Source organism: Spea bombifrons, chromosome 2, assembly GCF_027358695.1.
Source record: "Spea bombifrons isolate aSpeBom1 chromosome 2, aSpeBom1.2.pri, whole genome shotgun sequence".
Classification (NCBI taxonomy): Eukaryota; Metazoa; Chordata; class Amphibia; order Anura; family Pelobatidae; genus Spea; species Spea bombifrons.
In genome coordinates, this window is record NC_071088.1 from 72,432,951 (window position 1) to 72,451,136 (window position 18,186).

The window sequence follows — 18,186 nt, forward strand, 5'->3', positions numbered from 1 at the left end:
TGTGTTATAATGTAAATCTGCACTAAAACATTGGCATCTGATATGCGGTATTATTAATTTAAAGTTGACACTTGGGCCCAAACTAGGTTAAGAGTTGAAAAAAAAGTCACCTTTATTAATTAGTAAAAACGAGCATTAATGAGCAGTAATTGCGCCATGTAGTTTAATCAACCATTAAATACTTCTAGGGTTGGAGTATTAAGGACGCATTTGATTAGGTGTAATACATGGATCACTGGTTATATCATGAAACCCAAGAGACTATGAGAGAAGAAGTTGGTATGAAAATATGTACAACATGCTGTAAACTACATCTTCTATTCTGCAGGAGTCACATCTGGAGTGATGCATCTAAATAGGCAATCTCTAGTTGTTTACAGGGCAGAGGACAACTTTATCATACTGTACATGGAGCATAGAGGTCAAAGTATAAACATGAAGCTAACTCACCAGTCTGTTTGCTGCTTTTTTCTGTAATAATCGGCAAGTTTTATTTGTTCTTTAATAGTGCTATGTAACCTCAATGGATTTCACAATCCAATCTTATTCTTGCGCTTCTCTTCTACGCATCCATTTCTCAGTATTCCGAGGTTCTTGATACTGACCTCTCATTTTTAGTTGGTTTATTTATTTTTCATTTTCAGTAAATACATCCTAGCTGTCAATCTGACCAAAAGAAAGAGGAGCAGGGCTTGAGTTATAGCAGTTTCTGTCATTACTACAGCTTGGTGGTGTCAGGAGTCATGTTAGGAAAGTCTTCCCTTGTGACATTAAGAATTCATCTCTTGTCTTGATCACCTTGTCACCCATCTAGTGGTATGTGAATGAGTGCAGCTGCATACAAACTCTGTCTAATGCTATCATTGAGTGCATGCTTTCTTTGGTTTGTTATTTTAAACTTAAAATACTTCTCCATTACACAATTTAATCCCCTCATTCCATCTCCCCATATATCTTGCCTGTCTGTACTTCTTATTGACCATTATCTACTACTTAATTCTCCTGTCGGTCTGTTTACGTGCCCCATGTTCACCATCCTAAAATACCATGTATTTTTTATTTCAGTTTTGATCTGTATAACCTTGGTTCTTCTAACTTTCCACAATACAGTTTTTTCTCCCTTTCTGTTCAATTTCCTTTTTCCCATATATATACCTGAATCTTTTCTGCATTGAATTTGTAGCTCTGTTCGATAACCCTTGGTCTTTCACATCCTGTCTTCGTAATATCCACCTACCATCCATGTTCACTGCTTCGTATACTATTCATTCATTCACTCTTGTTTCTTCGTCATGAGATTACTTTTCCTGTCTTGCAAGGTTCATCATATAAAACTTTTAAAAGAGTATTAAATATTTACTTGAGCATTTCTCATTACGACGACACATTATCTCCTCAGGGCTCTCTCATGCTTTTGACTCTCTAACAATGATGCATCCCTTTATGAAGTAATGTGGCTGAATAGGTGACCATAAACCTCTCTTTGACTTTCTTACCACTACCATCAACGCTTGATAAATGGAAATGGGTTTATTGTAGAAGATGGCAAAGGTCCATCTGCTCTTAGCTCTTGTGAAACCTCCTTGTCAAGTTGGTTCTTACATACGTGTGTGCATGGGCATATGTACGTAGGATAGTGAATATAATGAACACAAGTATCATTTACCTTTTATCAGGAGTGCTATGCTTTTCTAAATGGATTTACATTCTTCTAATTGATGTTGGCAGCAGTGGAGCTAGTACTGGTGCAGCAGATGGTTGTGAATGTTTAGGCTCCTAAAAAGGGTCAAATTTATTGATGCGTCAGAGCCTTTTAGTGTTCAGTTCCATAAGAGATGCATAAAGCTGATACTCTGTTGCTCACTTATCACTGTTTCATAACACTGTCACATTTTCCCTTAAACATTTGTGTACTTTGAACTACAGATCTAAAGACCTCAACCTTTGCACCTTAAGCCTATTACTCCTCTCCGATTTAATCCTGACCTGTTCCGTAATCATATCCTATTAACCACTGTCTCTTTCCATTGTCCCCTCTCATCTGTTTACCACCTAGCCTGTATCTCCCATATTCATTATCCCCCTTCTCTATTACCATCTCTCCTGTTATTCTCTTGTCCCACCATATCTTTTTATGTTTTGATTTATATCTGTCTAAACTATCTTCACTTTATGTGCTTAAATGACCTTGTATACATAGGTAAAACTAGTTTTGTCATCGCATTGAATGTATGATTAGCAAAGCTTTGGTAAACCAAAAGCGAAACCAATTTATGTTTTATAAATGCAATGCCTTTAATAAATAATGTAAATGGAGAAAAACAGGTGTAATAAACAATAGCAATCATCATCCTCTCAAGGAGGTAATGTATCTTTTTCTTTCAAACAGCCTTACTACTTATGGTTATGTTACTATGTTACTATGTATTCCACCTTGTCCATTTTCTTTTTATATATTTTTTTAAAGGAGCAGTTTGGTACACATTCATTTCATCTATCTATCTATCTATCTATCTATCTATCTATCTATCTATCTATCTATCTATCTATCTACCTATCTATCTATTTCAGATAGATATCTTACTATATATATACTGTGTATATATTATGTATATATTCATATATATACCATATATATTATACATAGACACACCTATTAAAGAATCTTTGGACGCCTGACTATATACTGCTCAGGATGCCTTCAGATAAAGTACAAACTGGTATAGCATGTGACTTTGTATAATGTGTGTGAATCATATTGTGATAACATTTTAGTGTTTCCAGTGGCTTTGTCTGGGAGTAATTTGTGACAGACATTAGCTGAATCGCAGTCACTTGTTTCAATTATGTGCATGGTTATGGGTGAACAAAAGCAATTAATAATATATATTTGTATAATTGGTTACAGTACAAAGTAGTGTTTTAGCGCTAATGAAAATGTGTATTTTTTTTGTTGTTTTGTTGTTTTTTTGCTTCAAGTTTATTTTTCATATTGGTCACATTGACAATTCACGTGTTTCATATTAAGCAATCCCAGTAACGTTTCCAGATAATGGAAACATCCGTACACCTCTCTATATGTTCTCTCCTTACACTGTACTGGTGGTGTGCGAGTGTGCTTTTTTGTGTGTGTGTGCGCAGAGAGCATTTATTCCAGTAAGCGCTGGTCACCAAGGAAGTGGGTGATGTTATATTAAATCTTCATTAAATACAAGGTCATCTGACCTGGTTTGTGGGATATGCATAATAGCCCCGAATCAGTTGTACACATGATCATAGCCTGTGCCCAGCGCATTTTACCCTGATTGTAGGGTGGCACGCTACCCACGCGCTCATGCTGACACTTCTTATTTATCATTTATTTTGTGTACAGGGTACAAGATAAACCTCTGAGCTCTGCAGAGCCAACTTAATCTTGTTTTTACTTGCCCTGTGGGGGCGGTGTTATTGCAGCGAAATATGTATGTGGATTTTTTTTATTTTTTTTTATAATGAAATGCAGTTTCACTGCAGAAATGTTAAGCTGTTACTTTGAATATAAATATAAGTAATCAGAAATGCCATTTCCAAATGATGAATGTATATAAATGTAATTTTTGGCAGTAGGGAGGTTAATCATATCCATTCAGTTGCTTGTGAATAAATCATACCGAATCCTAAAAAAAAATTGCAGTAATTGTATACTATATGTGTTTGCATTATCAAGCAGTGTCACAATTCCACGCAGTGATGTGCAGAGTGATTCCTCTGTGTATACTCTCTCTTTTGCATTTTAGCAACTCAGGTGGGTGTGTACCAAGGACACGACATGTGTCCCGACCCAGGAATTCCGGAACAAGGAACAAGAATAGGTTCTGATTTCAGGTGAGAAGCCCTTTTCCTCTGTTTCCGTATTCAATCCCCTTCTAGCAGCCTAAAGATTCTCCAGAATCAGAGAAGAATGTCCGGTTTCATCCTCTAAAAACAATACAAACCTTACTTTCCAGCAGACTAAATCCTTCCATTTCAAAGGATATGCGATAATGCTATAATTATAAGAAGATGTGTACACAGACTTTCTAAAGGATATAGATCTAAATTAGTTCTGGTAGAGCATTTTCTTCCGTTGGGATGCTGTAATATGGTTTGACTATTCTTTTTTTTGGTGAAAAAAAGAAAAATCTCTACTCATCTCACAAATAATAATTTTCAAATAAAATGGAGATATACCGTATTTGCTCGATTATAAGACGACCCTGAAAATAAGATGACCCCCCAAAATCTGAATATTAATTTAGGAAAAAAAGAAAATATTACCCTATAGGAAAAAAGTTTTACCAGTAAATGTTAATTCATGTAAACTATGTAAACTATTATTTTTTAAATAAAAGCTATGATTGAGAAAAATATTTTTATTTCCTTTATTTGCCAACCAGTTATGCACATGTGCCCCCAGGCTTGCCACTCTGTCCCAGAAATGCCTCATACCCCCTATTTGCCACTGTGCCCCATGATTTGCCTTTTAACCCTCTAAATGCCACCATGCCCCATGATATGCCTTTTAACCCTCTATATGCCACTGTGCCCCATGATATGCCTTTTGACCCCCTACGTGCCACTCTGCCTCCAGAAATGCCTTATACCTCTATATTCCACTCTGGTTGTCAGAGTTCCGCGTACCGTCTACACGCTGCCCCGGCTACACACCGGGGAATCAGAAGCACCGGTAAGTTTGGGGGGGGAGGCATAAGACAGGAGGATCCAGGTCCCCAGCAGCGCTGCGGGGGATCTGGATCTTAGTTTCATAGTCAGACCTATTTGAGGTCTGATTATAAAACGACCCTGATTATAAGACATTTGCTCTGAAAAAAACCTTGTCTTATAATCGAGCAAATACGGTAACTGTGGAAAATGTAAGAAACAAAAAAAAATGCCAATCCTCTTTTTTTCCACGAAAGCTACTTTAAATATTGTTCTCTTCTTGAGATTCGAAGCTTAGGTGCTACAGGCATAATAAATGCATAATTTCATCATTGAAAACTAGAATAGGTCAGAGGGCAAATATTTTGTAATAATTTTAGTCACAAGGGAAGAATAATTCATTTCTTCCTATATTTCAACGTATTCATAAATCATTGCATTTTTCTGCAATGCCGTATGGACGTAATAACATAAATATTCTATCTGTTGTATTTTTAATAGTTCAACAGCAGGACACATAGATTTAGTGTTTTATGGATAAATCTAACTAAGATGATCCCTTAAAGTGCTAATATACGCAATATTACATTTTTTTGCGTTATGATTGAACTGTGAAATAATTTAAATTTTAACAATTTCTAATGTTTTATAATGAAGCAGTCATTTGTTAGAAAGAAAGATTCAATTAACGTAGAAAGTAACCTTTGACTTCGCATACGAACAGGAATGATCTTTTCTTCTGTCAAACGCGGCTTGAAGTGTATTGCTCAACTGTCCTCTTTCTTACGTGGAATTTTTTTTTTTTAATTGCCATAGCTAATGATAATACAATAAATCATTTGAGTTTAACCTATATTGGATATCAATACTGCACATTATGTTGTGTTTATGAAGAGATGGGTTGATGTTTATCTTTTCAACACAGAAGATCAGATTCAGAAAACTCTCAAAAAAGCTAGTTCATCCATGTTATAACAGGTCAGCAGAGGCGGTATATGATATATATTTTCTGTGGGAAAAAAAAGTCTTGTAGTATGAGCAACGTGGAGGTAGTAAAGGAAGGGGCGAAGGTTGGGTAGCTTGTTTCTTCTCTTACTGATAACATGCCGTTATTTGCACTGTACCATTTGTTCTTGGCAAGGTCTTTTATACTCTGTTTACGTGTTGTCGTCCTGCCAGCCTAGGCTACAGCATCCAGTTCATGTGTAATGATGGGTATGATCTACAAGGTTCCAAGGTCATCATTTGCATGAAAATGAGTGACACGCTTGTTGCATGGAGCGACCACCGACCTGTATGCCGAGGTAACAATCATTTAAATACAGTACTCAATAATTAACACTCTCTAGAAACCTGTTCAGCATTTGAGTCATTTGTTCATCACCCTCTCTTCTGTTATTTGGGTACTTCAAGTTTATATTTATGTTGAAAAAGCCTAGCCTTCAAGCTCCTCTGGCAGCTTCCATAGCGGATGTCTCTAATGAAATCTAAACAGTATAGTGAGTGGTTTCTTCTACCAACATCGCTGCTTCCTCTGCACTCTTGCTATATAACCACCTTTAACTCCCACATTGCTGATGTTCTACATATTTCAGTTTCTTGCTAATTTGTGTTATCGTGCAGATCTCCGCAAGGAGATAGCGTGTCTTCCAAGCTATATGGTTCCATTTGAGCCTGCAGTGACCTGCACTGTCTATAGCTCAGTTAATGATATCTGGGAATTGGAGTATATGTGCACCAGGGAGCAGCAGGGAGACCTAAGCTATGATCTTGAGTCCAGAGAGGATTATCTGTTAGTTGCTTTTAGTGTGCTGTATGTCTACGTGCTTCCATCAAGCAGAAGGTCACTCTAATTATTTTTCGTTAGTAGCCGAGAAATGCACCAATGGATTTACTGCATCATAATTTGACCTCATTCCCTATCCAACACGATGCAGTTTTTATTCTTAAATACTAATATTTTACCTTTTAAATTTATATAATAAAAATTTTAATAACTAACAATGACAACCTTATATGTTGAGGTTAGTTTTCCTGATGCCATTTCTCAGTACATAAGGTAATGCGTCAAAGGCAAGCTTATCCAGAAATGGCATATTTTGAATATTTTTTAAAACTATTTTACTGAAGAAATCAGTGTTTTAAAGTTGATACTGCTATTGGCTGAAAAAGAGGGTACAAAATGCAGGCTTTTAAGACATTATGGTTCCTTCCTTATGCGTGTCTTAAAGTAATTAGTATAGTAGTTTCTTTAAATTTGTGTTTCTTGCTAAAACAGTGCCAATTTCACTTTTAATAAGTCATTGTAAAGGAACTGTTTTGATGTGGTGCCCCATGAGGCAAATTGACTAATTAAAGGTTAATATGGATATGGCGGAACCAAAAAGTATCATAAAGGATTAATACAGAGCGCATCAATATAACTGATCCAAATTTGCTGAAGGCACTGCTTTCCTGAGCTTCACGAGAACCCGCAGGTAACCTCTTTAGGTCAGCGGATAAAATACACCTAAAGCAATAAGAAATGGAATCTTAAATAGAATGTTCCATTACAAAGGATGTTTTTATTTAATTTATACTTGATATACCACTAAAACATTTACATTAGTAAAAAAAAAATGTTTTAGATCAATATCATGTTGTATAAAAGTCTCTGGTTGATGGTTTTCTTTGGATCTGTTTATTTTCTTCAACTTGCTATGAAGAACCATTAATTTAATTAATTTAACAAATTTTATTTAATTTGACCTTAATGACTTGTAGGACCTGTAACCTGGGTTTATTAAGTATATAAGTATATTAAGTATAGAGTCAGCACATGATTCTTTGACCTTGTTGTTAAAATCCATGCCTATACAGGAGCAGACACATAAACTGAGACCTGAACTGTTGCTTTTCCACAAAGTAAAAGCTATCCCTGAAATATTTAGACGGCTAGTATAAAAAGCACAGATCCATAACTTGTATTATAGTCGTTACTGAACTAAATATACATTTGTCACCAGAGACCTTGACTTAAATCTGGACATACTTAATCCATTTTCCCTACAGAGGGTGATGTCAGATTATAACACAATTCCCACCGTGTTCCAAGAAGTGTAACATAATATGTTATGGTTCCTCTACAAACTGTGTTGAGGGGTCTCCCTCTCCCCCCTGATCCATCCTATTGTGGATCTGAATGCCCATCTCTCTGAATATGTGTGAAATCTAAACTCATTCATATAATGGGGCTAGTCTATTACACTGTTACACTGCATTTATAAACATTTAGCAGATTCCAAAAGCGTAATACATAAATTACCCAGTGTACCTGGTTATACATAATTACAGAAATCATTAGCAGTAGATGTCACGAAGAAACTTTTAGGGGCCTCCTACAACCTGCCCCCCTGAACCACATACATGTTCCACCCATGCATGTTCCACCAGAGCCTGAAAGAGTTGAGGGAGACCCTTGTGAAGCTTGAGGCACGTGTCATAAAAATGTAGCAATGCGTCTGTCAATCCGCCAGGCATGAGGTGGAGGGGGGGGGAGCGTGGCGGTAGAGAGGGAGCTTTAACATTACATTAAACAGTGGAGCAGGACGTGCCTGGCTGGGGCATGATGGATTGCAGAGGTTCTGTAAATTGAATGGCAAATAATTGTCACTGCCTTTTGTACAGTAATGAATGACTTCCCTCCTCTCACTCTCCCCCATACAGTCTTGTCACAAGGTCACTTAGAAACAGGTTAACCCTCTGCTCTCCCTTCCAGAAAAGCTGGCACTTGGGCACCAAGCCTGTCAAGTGATTTTGTGCAACACGATGGCTTGGCCCTTCTTAATTAACATTCCTACTCATCAATGTGATTCCTCGGTGCGGCATCATCTTGTTTTACTGCCGCAATGTCCTAGCAACACTTGTTATTCAACGCCACTCACTCGCCACGAACCCTTTCTGTATGCAGGGAGGTATAGGGAAAAAACTGTCATCCTTTGCTAAAAACAGTAAAGGACCACAGATCGGTTTGCTGCCCAGTTTTTTGTAAGAGATTCGGAACAGTACAGCCCTGCATAAGCTTTTCACTGCCAAACATACAGGCACTGTGAACGTCAGACAATGCAGTGTTCATATTCCTAATTGCTAGGGAAATGGGGGCATATGATCACATACGTCCTGCATTTGCCTGGGCTCTGTGTCTACGTCCTGTATAAAGACCAACTCATACTGGCCATCTAATGACTCTTGACCTCCAGATAATCTTTGGGCTGCTTCTTTAGGAATATTACATCAGGAATGAAGTGTCCAACATATGTGCTTTATTGTGCTATGGTTAGTTAGGGTATTGGTCTTCAGATCCACCGTTCTTTGTCTCCACATACAGCAGACAACATAGCAATTATTGGTTTCATGTATACCTGCTCATTGAAGCCACATGAAAAACCTAGATTAGACTAGAGATTCTATGTCTGCAGTCGGCAGGCACGGATATGTGTTGCGCGTTGCTGTCCTTGTCATATAATAGACCTCTTTGCTTTTTTCCCTCACAGCGCGAATGTGCAATGCTCATTTACGGGGACCTTCTGGGGTCATCACTTCCCCTAATTTCCCAGTCCAGTATGATAGTAACGCACACTGTGTGTGGGTGATTACAGCACTCAACCCTTCCAAGGTAAGATCCATTTCTCCTCATCAAACAGCACTATCGCATTGGAATGCCTCATCCGTATGAAATAGGTCCTCTTTTGCCGCAACACTGAGTATTCATTCTCTATCACCACGTATAATGACTTTATTTACATCCATGTCATTTATATACCTCATTAAGAAAATAGTTTCAATTAAAGCCCCGTAGTTTTAATGGTTGCTTAAAAAACACCATTATGATAAACCTCTTTAGAAGCGCTGCCTGTATTACTATTAGAAATGTCTCTTCTCTATTTGTATCGCCGTATACGGAATTGTTAGGAATAATTAACATGCAGCCGTAGTACAATTAAGGCTAGCGATATTTCTGTCCGTGCACAGCTAGCATCAGAACACAGTTTACTTGTAACGAAAAGGGCGGAGGTGCCGGACCCACACACCAGGCCTCGGCGTGCTTCCCAATTGCAGACAGTAATATACAAATGTTTGATCATCTGCAGAAGGAAAACTCTGCGGGAATCCAAATCATTGTTCTCATAAAGTTACAAAATGTAGAAGGCAGAAACCTTAACCTTTTCAGCACTTGGGTGGTGAGCAATGCCCTACAAAGTATTTAGTCGCTCAAGCCACTAAATAGTTAAACTGCGGTTAGAATATCTAATACCGGTAATAAAGAGAGATTGTCCCTCCTGAACAGGGATACTTGGCAGATTGATGAAAGAGTGGAAGCTTTTTTGGAGAACAGGTGACTGATGGATGTATTAGAAATGATGTAGGGACATTTTCATATAAAGAATACGAATTCTGTGTCCAAACCATCAACCAATAACACACAAACAGTCTGTGTACCTGTACAAGGGTGCACATCACTAGCAGCAATCTTTAAGCGAAGGGGGGGATTTGTTCCACATAAATTAAGAACGCCAAACTATGTAAGATGTGGAATGTTCTGGCAGCGTCTCTCTCTCTCTATATATATATATATTATATATATATCGCTAATTGATCAGTGGTCCCCTCTTGCTGAGCTGTTGCTGATTAAGTTGAACCGCTGTTGGTACATGATGTCTGCCTTTTTGAGATGGTCTGTCGGGAGCAGCGGGAGAGATAATAACCTCATTATTGTAAGATGTCACAAGGTTGTATGAGACACGTGTGAATAATGGCCATTGCAGATGAAGTCAAGTCTTGCTTTGTGACGTGTCAGCAGAGCAGCGTTGCTCATCCTTTCAGTAAGGCAGAGGTTAATGAAGTGCTGTACGTAGGCAGTGTCTAATGTGTATTTTTAACACATGTGATGCCATAGCACACAGTGATAAGCATAACCATTATGTTGAAATGTCCCTTTATAATATCCAAAATGTCGTCAACCATTCATCTGTCCTCCAGAAAGAACCCCCCCCCCTTATTCTGGCATCAATCTGCTTAGCCATATTTCTTTATGTATTTCTTCCTTCATGTACCTTCAATGTGTTTCACTCCTGTGCTTTTATTTTCTCTTCAAATTCTTCCTCCACTTATATGTGCTGTATTCCTATCCTGTCCCTCTATTGTTTCTGACATTCTTCTTTATAAAATCCCATCACCCCACTCCCCATGTTGTAAACCCCTTTTTGTATCTCTCTTTTCTCCCCACCTTCATCCATTTAACCATAACCTATTGTTTATCGCATTTGTCGTTCCCTTTCCTCTGTGTTCCTTCTCCCATTACCCCTGCCAGTCTCCTATAGTTTATTTCACCCCTCTCCCACTCCCTTTTTCTTTGTGGTCTCTCTCTATCTGTCTTGACATCCTCCCATTCCCATAATTCATCCTCACTTTAACTTACTTATGAATATTATCCCATTTATAAATAAAAAGGTTAAACCAGGCCCCCTCTACATAGCTAAAAAGGATAATAAAAAATATGATAATTAAAAAAGCACCATAATTATATTTAATCAAAACCTTTTGATATCTGGGGATGAACTATGCCAAAATGTAAAATGGCTTCATGAGCTGTTCATTAGGACTGGCTGTCAGACGCTAGCCGGGAGACCGTGACAGGAATGCACAATATTCTCTCATTTATTATTGTTATATCTAACGTATTTTATTGCCTGATCCTCATGGAAAAGTCACTCTGGGGAAGGGTTTGTTTTTTCTGATGCCGCTGATATGTGACATGTCAAGATTTAGATTTTAGAGGCAAATTTCTCTGCAGAACCACAGTGATACATCCGTGTATTTATAGTCCAATATTGACTTCAAACTTCAATGCATAGCATTTTTTATTTATCATTGCTAAGAAATCAACAGTAGTCAGAAAATGGGTTCCAACCAACTCTAGTAACAGTCAACCAGCTGGAGATTTAGATAGACCAGCCATTGTGCAAACATACTACACTGTGATATAATTCTATATTTCTGTACATCTGCCAGAGTATATATAATCATTGTTCTCTCTGTGCATAGAAGGTAGAAGACATCACTTTGTCCTTCTTTTGGGAAAGGTTCTGTCGGTTTGTACCACATTCGGGATCAGCTGACTAAGGTTTAAGCAGACACTCTTCACCATTGGTGACCAAAGTGATGGTATAACCATAAAACACAACCTTTTGCTCTGTGTATTTATGTACGTATGCACCCTCTGAATAGATTACATTTATGTGGATTCTGCTATAGAATGTATGGTCTTTGCCAAGATTTGGCCATTGTTAAGCACATGCGGTTTCAAGGAAATGTCATTCCTTTTTTGTATTTTGCTCTTACTCGTCTGATGAAGGCAGACCATGGTTACCATAGTTTTCTTCTTGCAGTTTATTCATAAACATAACCCTCCTGTAATGACTCCAGATTTAAAATATTTTATCTAGCACCCATCTTATAATACCAGAATACCAACCCCCCCATCAACCTGGAGAACATGTTAACTGACAATAACACACTACATCTAAACCTCTAATTGTTTAACTTTTAGTTTCTGTTAAACTTAAAGCTACAATACAGCTATTGTCAATAGGAAACACAAGAATTTTTTTTTCTTTCCACATGTACAGTTTTCTTTATGTAATTATATTCTAGTGTTCAAGCTGTCATCCCGTGCATTTTTTATTTCCTTCACCACTGTGTTAGATCTCAGGGTGTGCTTTTACCTGAAATGCCCTGTTTCTGACTGACTGTTCATTGAACAAGTGAAGTCAGGATCAGGAAGGGATGGGAGGTAGGTTTTAGGGTAGCGCCGCTTGCGGAAAAGCGCTATACATAAAGAAAAATCATAAACTACGTATCTAAGAAAAATTGCAGCAAAGTAATACAGCTTCCATCGTATAGGAATTTCGCATGTAAAAGGCTAAGAATACATATAGCAACCCTGTTTGCCTTCTGTTGCCCTAAGATGGCATCACAGAAAAAGGGGTGGTTCCTTTTGCAATAAACAAACTTTATTTAGACATTTCAGTGCTTGAAGGATGCACAGCATTAGACCTTTCCCATGGGTTTGAACACCAATAAATTAATTATGAAAACCAAAATAGTACCACATCCAGTCTTCTTGCCATCCTATTTTTACTGTGGGGTCTACACTGTGGATACATTAAAGATGATTTCTTAGAAAATATTTTTTTGGTGGGGAGGGGTCTGCCACTGTACAAGAAAAGTCACAGTGTTGCCACAAACATGATAGATCTGCAGTTTGTTTTACAGTGGCAAACAAGTCAGTTTGGGGAGATAACATTTAATTTCACCATCTATGACCTTCTTGCAGATGAACCCTGGCCCATCATAAAGCAGTTAATGGTGTGGCATGAGAATTTCCACTAACCAGTACTCATCACAGCTCACTCGCTGTAAATATATAGGGTGAAATGGTTATTTTGAACCATATAACCCCTCACTATAACAGTAAGCGGTATATTGAGAATTGCATCCTGGGTGGGACAGATTAATTTCAAGTGCTTGTACCATTTTGAAGGGAACGGGAGAGAGAAAAGATGTTCTTGTAGCAACATCCTAATATTATTATTGTTATTTATTTATTGGTTTACATAGTGCCATCATATTCTGTAGCGCTAAAATTGTCCTAAAAGGGCATGTGCCTTACATCCAGCAGTTCTTAAATGTTAAAGGTATATCTGATGAATTGCTTGTGTGCTTTAGATCCGCATAGTTCCATAACAATGAAATGAATCATTCTGTTTTTAACTGAATCACTGAACCTGAACTGACATTATCTTGTGATGGTCATTTCAGTCTATGACAGCATCGCACAAACTGCATCCTTAAAAGAAAAGCCAATGCTGGATATATCTTGCTGCAGTGCTCTTTTTTTTTAACTAAAACTTTACAGATGGAACGGTGAAGTCCTTGAGGTTGTCCTGGTGTCTTCAAGCCAGGGGAGAGCAGACACCTTCTCGCCTGGGGGTAAAGCCAAGTGGCCCCCTTCCCCCCATAACTAATTTATGCACTGGCACACATATTTACACACTCTTCCACTAATACATACATGTACATGAAAAGCTAACACACGATCATGCTAACACATACTTACAGATACATACTCACACTTACACATATACATCTATACTAACACACAAGCTTACTCGAACATACTTACACATATACTCATACTAACACACACACATTCATGCCAACACTCATATAAACATTCATTCTAACACACACGGTTACACATACATCCACACACACTGACACCCACTCCCATAGCTTGCCCGTAGCCTTTTTTCTTTTACTATAGGACCACATAATATTGCACTGCATGGTGCATCCCCTCCAATAATATTAAAAATGAATGTCACAATGAAGACCCCATTTTATACCTCACAGGAAGTTTGATCTTGTCGCCATAACTCCCTGTTTGATGATTAACCTTCATTAATGAATTTGCTCCTTAACCTCAAAAACAGTAGGAACGTTTTATACTTGCAGTGCTTGAATTAGGTCAATTCAAATCTAATTTTAGGTAAATATACCAGAGTTGTTATTAGTCAAACACTGGTTTTCATTGTATAATATGAAAATACTTTTCAGCATTTAGAAATGTATATAATTTGTCAGTTTGTGTTTTTATTTTAAAGTTTTATAGCTTGTTACTATATAGGTTAAACTTCGTAAGCATGCGTTTCATAGTAAATCCCATTTTCTGATCCTGGAAGCGTGAGGATAATTATGGAACTCCTATAAAACGGGTGAACTTTTTCAGACACTTATAGTGCAGCTGTTGGATAAAATGACCAGTGACGACTGACAGTAATCAGCTATCAACGGATAGACCTTTCCTTTAAGTGTCCCTAAGGACCAATATCTTGCATTTAATATCCGTGCAAGCTTCCACAACACTAAATTATTTCCATTACACAGTTTTCTGTCTTTTAAAAAGGCTGATGGGAGCAAAAAAAAATAACGATCTCTTGGCTTCAATCTACCATCTTACCGCAATTAAACAAAATTCTAATTGCAAATTTGATTTAAGCCTTGTGACCAATTAAGTATAAAACATGACTAACATTATAAATGTACGCTAAAATGCACTTTTCTAGAAGTTGGATTTAAGAATTTCAGAAACACTCTCTCCCATAGATTAAATTGCAGATAATGAACTACTGGTAGCTCCGGTATATAAGGGTGATGATTAAATCGACCATGTCTCCACTTGCCTGCGTTCCATTGTTAACTTGGTATTTAAACTGTGATCAAATGTGTCAAAATGAGTAAATGAGCCTGGCTATATCTAAGGACTGGAATGCATGATCGGTTGGGGGTTATCCACAAAGCAGTCTAAACCGAAGGCCTATGGCAAAGTGCTACCCTATCATAGCCTGATAATAGAACTATACATAACTACTGTAGCCTCTATCTCTTGTGAAATTAACCTAAGGCTGCAAGTATAGGGAGCCCTGATTTAATTCACCTCCTAGGTCTAACATCTGATATTACCGCATGCAACCCCAATTACTCTTAGAATTACTGTGCTTAGAAGGGTGCATATTTTAGATTTGATTTTCATCTTGAGTTGGTGCTTTTTGCTTGCTGTAGTTTGCAACACAAAATTAGAGATAGGCTGTGGGTAACAGCCAAATACAAAGCAGCAGCTTTACGTATATTACATATGTCATAACGCACCATCACCTATTTGCTATCTGATTAATAATAATATTATTTACAATAATAATAATATTACTGGAAGCCCATGCATAGGCTGCCATGGATCTACATCATAGAACTCAAAAGGGGAACGCAAACTTTCATGTGTCAAAAAAAAACTAATCGTCTTGTTCTATTCTAATTAATTATCTGTAACTACCTATCTGCTCTTAAACGATTGGATTATTCTCTTGGGTGTGCCGGTGATTTTGTAAGACTTAATGAACACAGAATGAAACTTCTGTGTTTATTTAAGCAATAATACTTAATATGGGAGGGATATTAAAAGTATCAGTTAATAAGCGCTGCGTAAATTGTTGGCGCTATATAAAAAAAAGATAATAATAATTCACAAAAATAATGATCATTTTATGTTCTAGCTACTAACCCGCCACGCTACAGATGTGACATGGCGTGCTGGGAGTACTTTTAATAGCATTATATCTTAACCGCCTCTCTATTGGTCACTTGGGTGTAATATGCAGCTCCAAATATATTTCTTTTCCACTGCTTCCGCTTCATAGAAATGTATTTATATCCCTATGATGCATCCCCTTGATAAATCCAACATGGTATATATGATGAAAGTCTACTTGTGGGGGATGTAATCAAAGGGACTATCTTAGAGTTGTTTAAAGGCAGTGTGTTTGAAATTAATTGTGGTAAATATTGTGCTTGTTGTTCTTGTATACTTATCCATTCTTTAACACCAGCGTTAGTGTCCTTTGGCAGTCACATAGAAAGGTTCTCCTAGGGCCAAAACTATTACTATAAGTAAGCCAATGCCCTACTTGGCAGCCATGGCACTTGTGAAAATTGCATGAATTCGCTCCATAATTTGGACTAGACAGGGCACTGCAAATCTTCTGGAAATAAAGTTAATTAACATTATTGAATAATTTAGATATTTTTGAAGAACTCAATTGCACACGTACATATATTATAGATGATAATCAACTCAAGTATTATCATCTGAATTACTTGTCTTATCACTGGTATATACTTATTATAATTATTATTATAAAATGTGTAATCAAAGAAGATTAATTCTTACTAAAAGGTTCATTTATTTCCAATAATAAATATATCAATACAAAGCATGAAGAAGGCATATATTAAAACATGAAAACCGTTTCAAGCAGTGAGCTCTCAAGCCAAGGAAACTTGCAATCTACTTGTAATAGATCAAGATGCAATTGGTTCTGTGACATGTGTGCAAAGACAAAGTAACTTGCGGTCTGATGGAAGGCTTGCTCCTGGAGGGATCCTATGAATGAGTTCACAGTGGCAATGCCGCGCGCGTTTAACCAGCACTCATGTTCCCTGCTTTCGTAGTAGCTTTCCTTTCGGTGCTTTGACATGTAGGGGAGTAAAAAAAAAAAAAACATTTCTAGTTGATGAACCATTATTAGCAGCCGAAGAATAGATGGGCCCTGGACATCTAATGATTATTATTTATTGATTCATAAAGCGCCATGATATTCCTCAGCGCTGTACAATGGGTAAACAGGACGTAAGACATAGTACATAACAATTTTCACTTACAGAAACAAAAGGTAATGAGAGCCCTGCTCAAACAAACCTACATCTGCCTCTTTGGCCTCACCTTAAACACTGCCCTGCCTATACAATCTAAATTAAGTGAAATTATTAAATTAGGTGACACGGTAGACCCTGGAAATAAAATGATCTGTTATAATGGAAGAGGCTGGTGCAGAGTATTATTGAGTTATATGATCATTGAGGAATGTACAAAGCTTTTTTGGGCACTTTTTTGGATATGTACAGTACAATATTAACAATAACAATCAATAATATTCTACATGAGTCTCCTGACCATGCAGAACACATGTTAGACAAGTTGAAATTCCAAACTCTCAGAACCACTGAAATTTACCCTCTCAGGCCCTTCCAACCCCACATGCTTCCTTACTGGTAGATGGTGGATCTTTTCACCTAGGCGACTACTTTAGGTGTGAATCTGGGCCTAATAATCCCACTAGCAGCCTGGACATCAGCACATGCAGCGATAGTGATACTGCTTCATGAGTAAAGGGTGGTATCAAAGCCCTGTTAAGCTACTTGAGAGCCCTATAGGAAAGTGGCCAGCCACATGCAGGGGAGTGTCAGGTGGGAATCCATGTGCAGGATCGGTTTTAGTACAGTGCACAAGATGGACGGGTGTTGCTGTGTCTAGTTGCAGATGGCTGTCTTTCTCAGCCTTTGGCTTTCTCTTTGGCACCATCTGTAGACACTAGGGGTCTGTAAAGAAGGCAAGTATGAGCAGATTGCAGGTGGGGTCTGTAGCAAGTGTAGAGTTCAGGGAGGGTCTGTAGTACTCTTCCAGGGGATGATCCAAAAGAGAAATCAAAATCCACGCCAAATAGGTCAAAACCCAGGTGATCCAAATCAAACACAGCACAAAGGGACACAGCTAGTTCTGAGTCAAAGTCCACACCAAGTGTCAAATCAAAATAACAAGCAGCATTGTCATAAGCCACTTGATACAAGTATGGCCAGAAACACAATGCAATGGCAAGGAGCATGCCTAGGTCAATATATTCCCATGATCACATAGCCATAGGCAGAGAGGCAATGAGCCACAGGTTTGACAGACATGCCTCCAATGAGTCACAGGTTTGACAGACATTCCTCCAATGAGTCACAGGTTTGACAGACATGCCTCCAATGAGTCACAGGTTTGACAGGCATGCCTCCAATGAGTCACAGGTGAGG

General features: G+C 37.8%; 1 protein-coding gene across 1 annotated transcript in view; it reads left to right on the forward strand.

Annotated features, from left to right (window-relative positions):
• Positions 1 to 18,186, forward strand: part of CSMD2 (CUB and Sushi multiple domains 2) — a 382,136-nt gene that overhangs the window by 248,449 nt on the left and 115,501 nt on the right. The window contains exons 8-10 of the mRNA XM_053454739.1: positions 3,777 to 3,864; positions 5,860 to 5,984; positions 9,213 to 9,334. Coding sequence (XP_053310714.1) covers positions 3,777 to 3,864; positions 5,860 to 5,984; positions 9,213 to 9,334 — 335 coding nt within the window. The remainder of the gene's footprint in view (positions 1 to 3,776; positions 3,865 to 5,859; positions 5,985 to 9,212; positions 9,335 to 18,186) is intronic.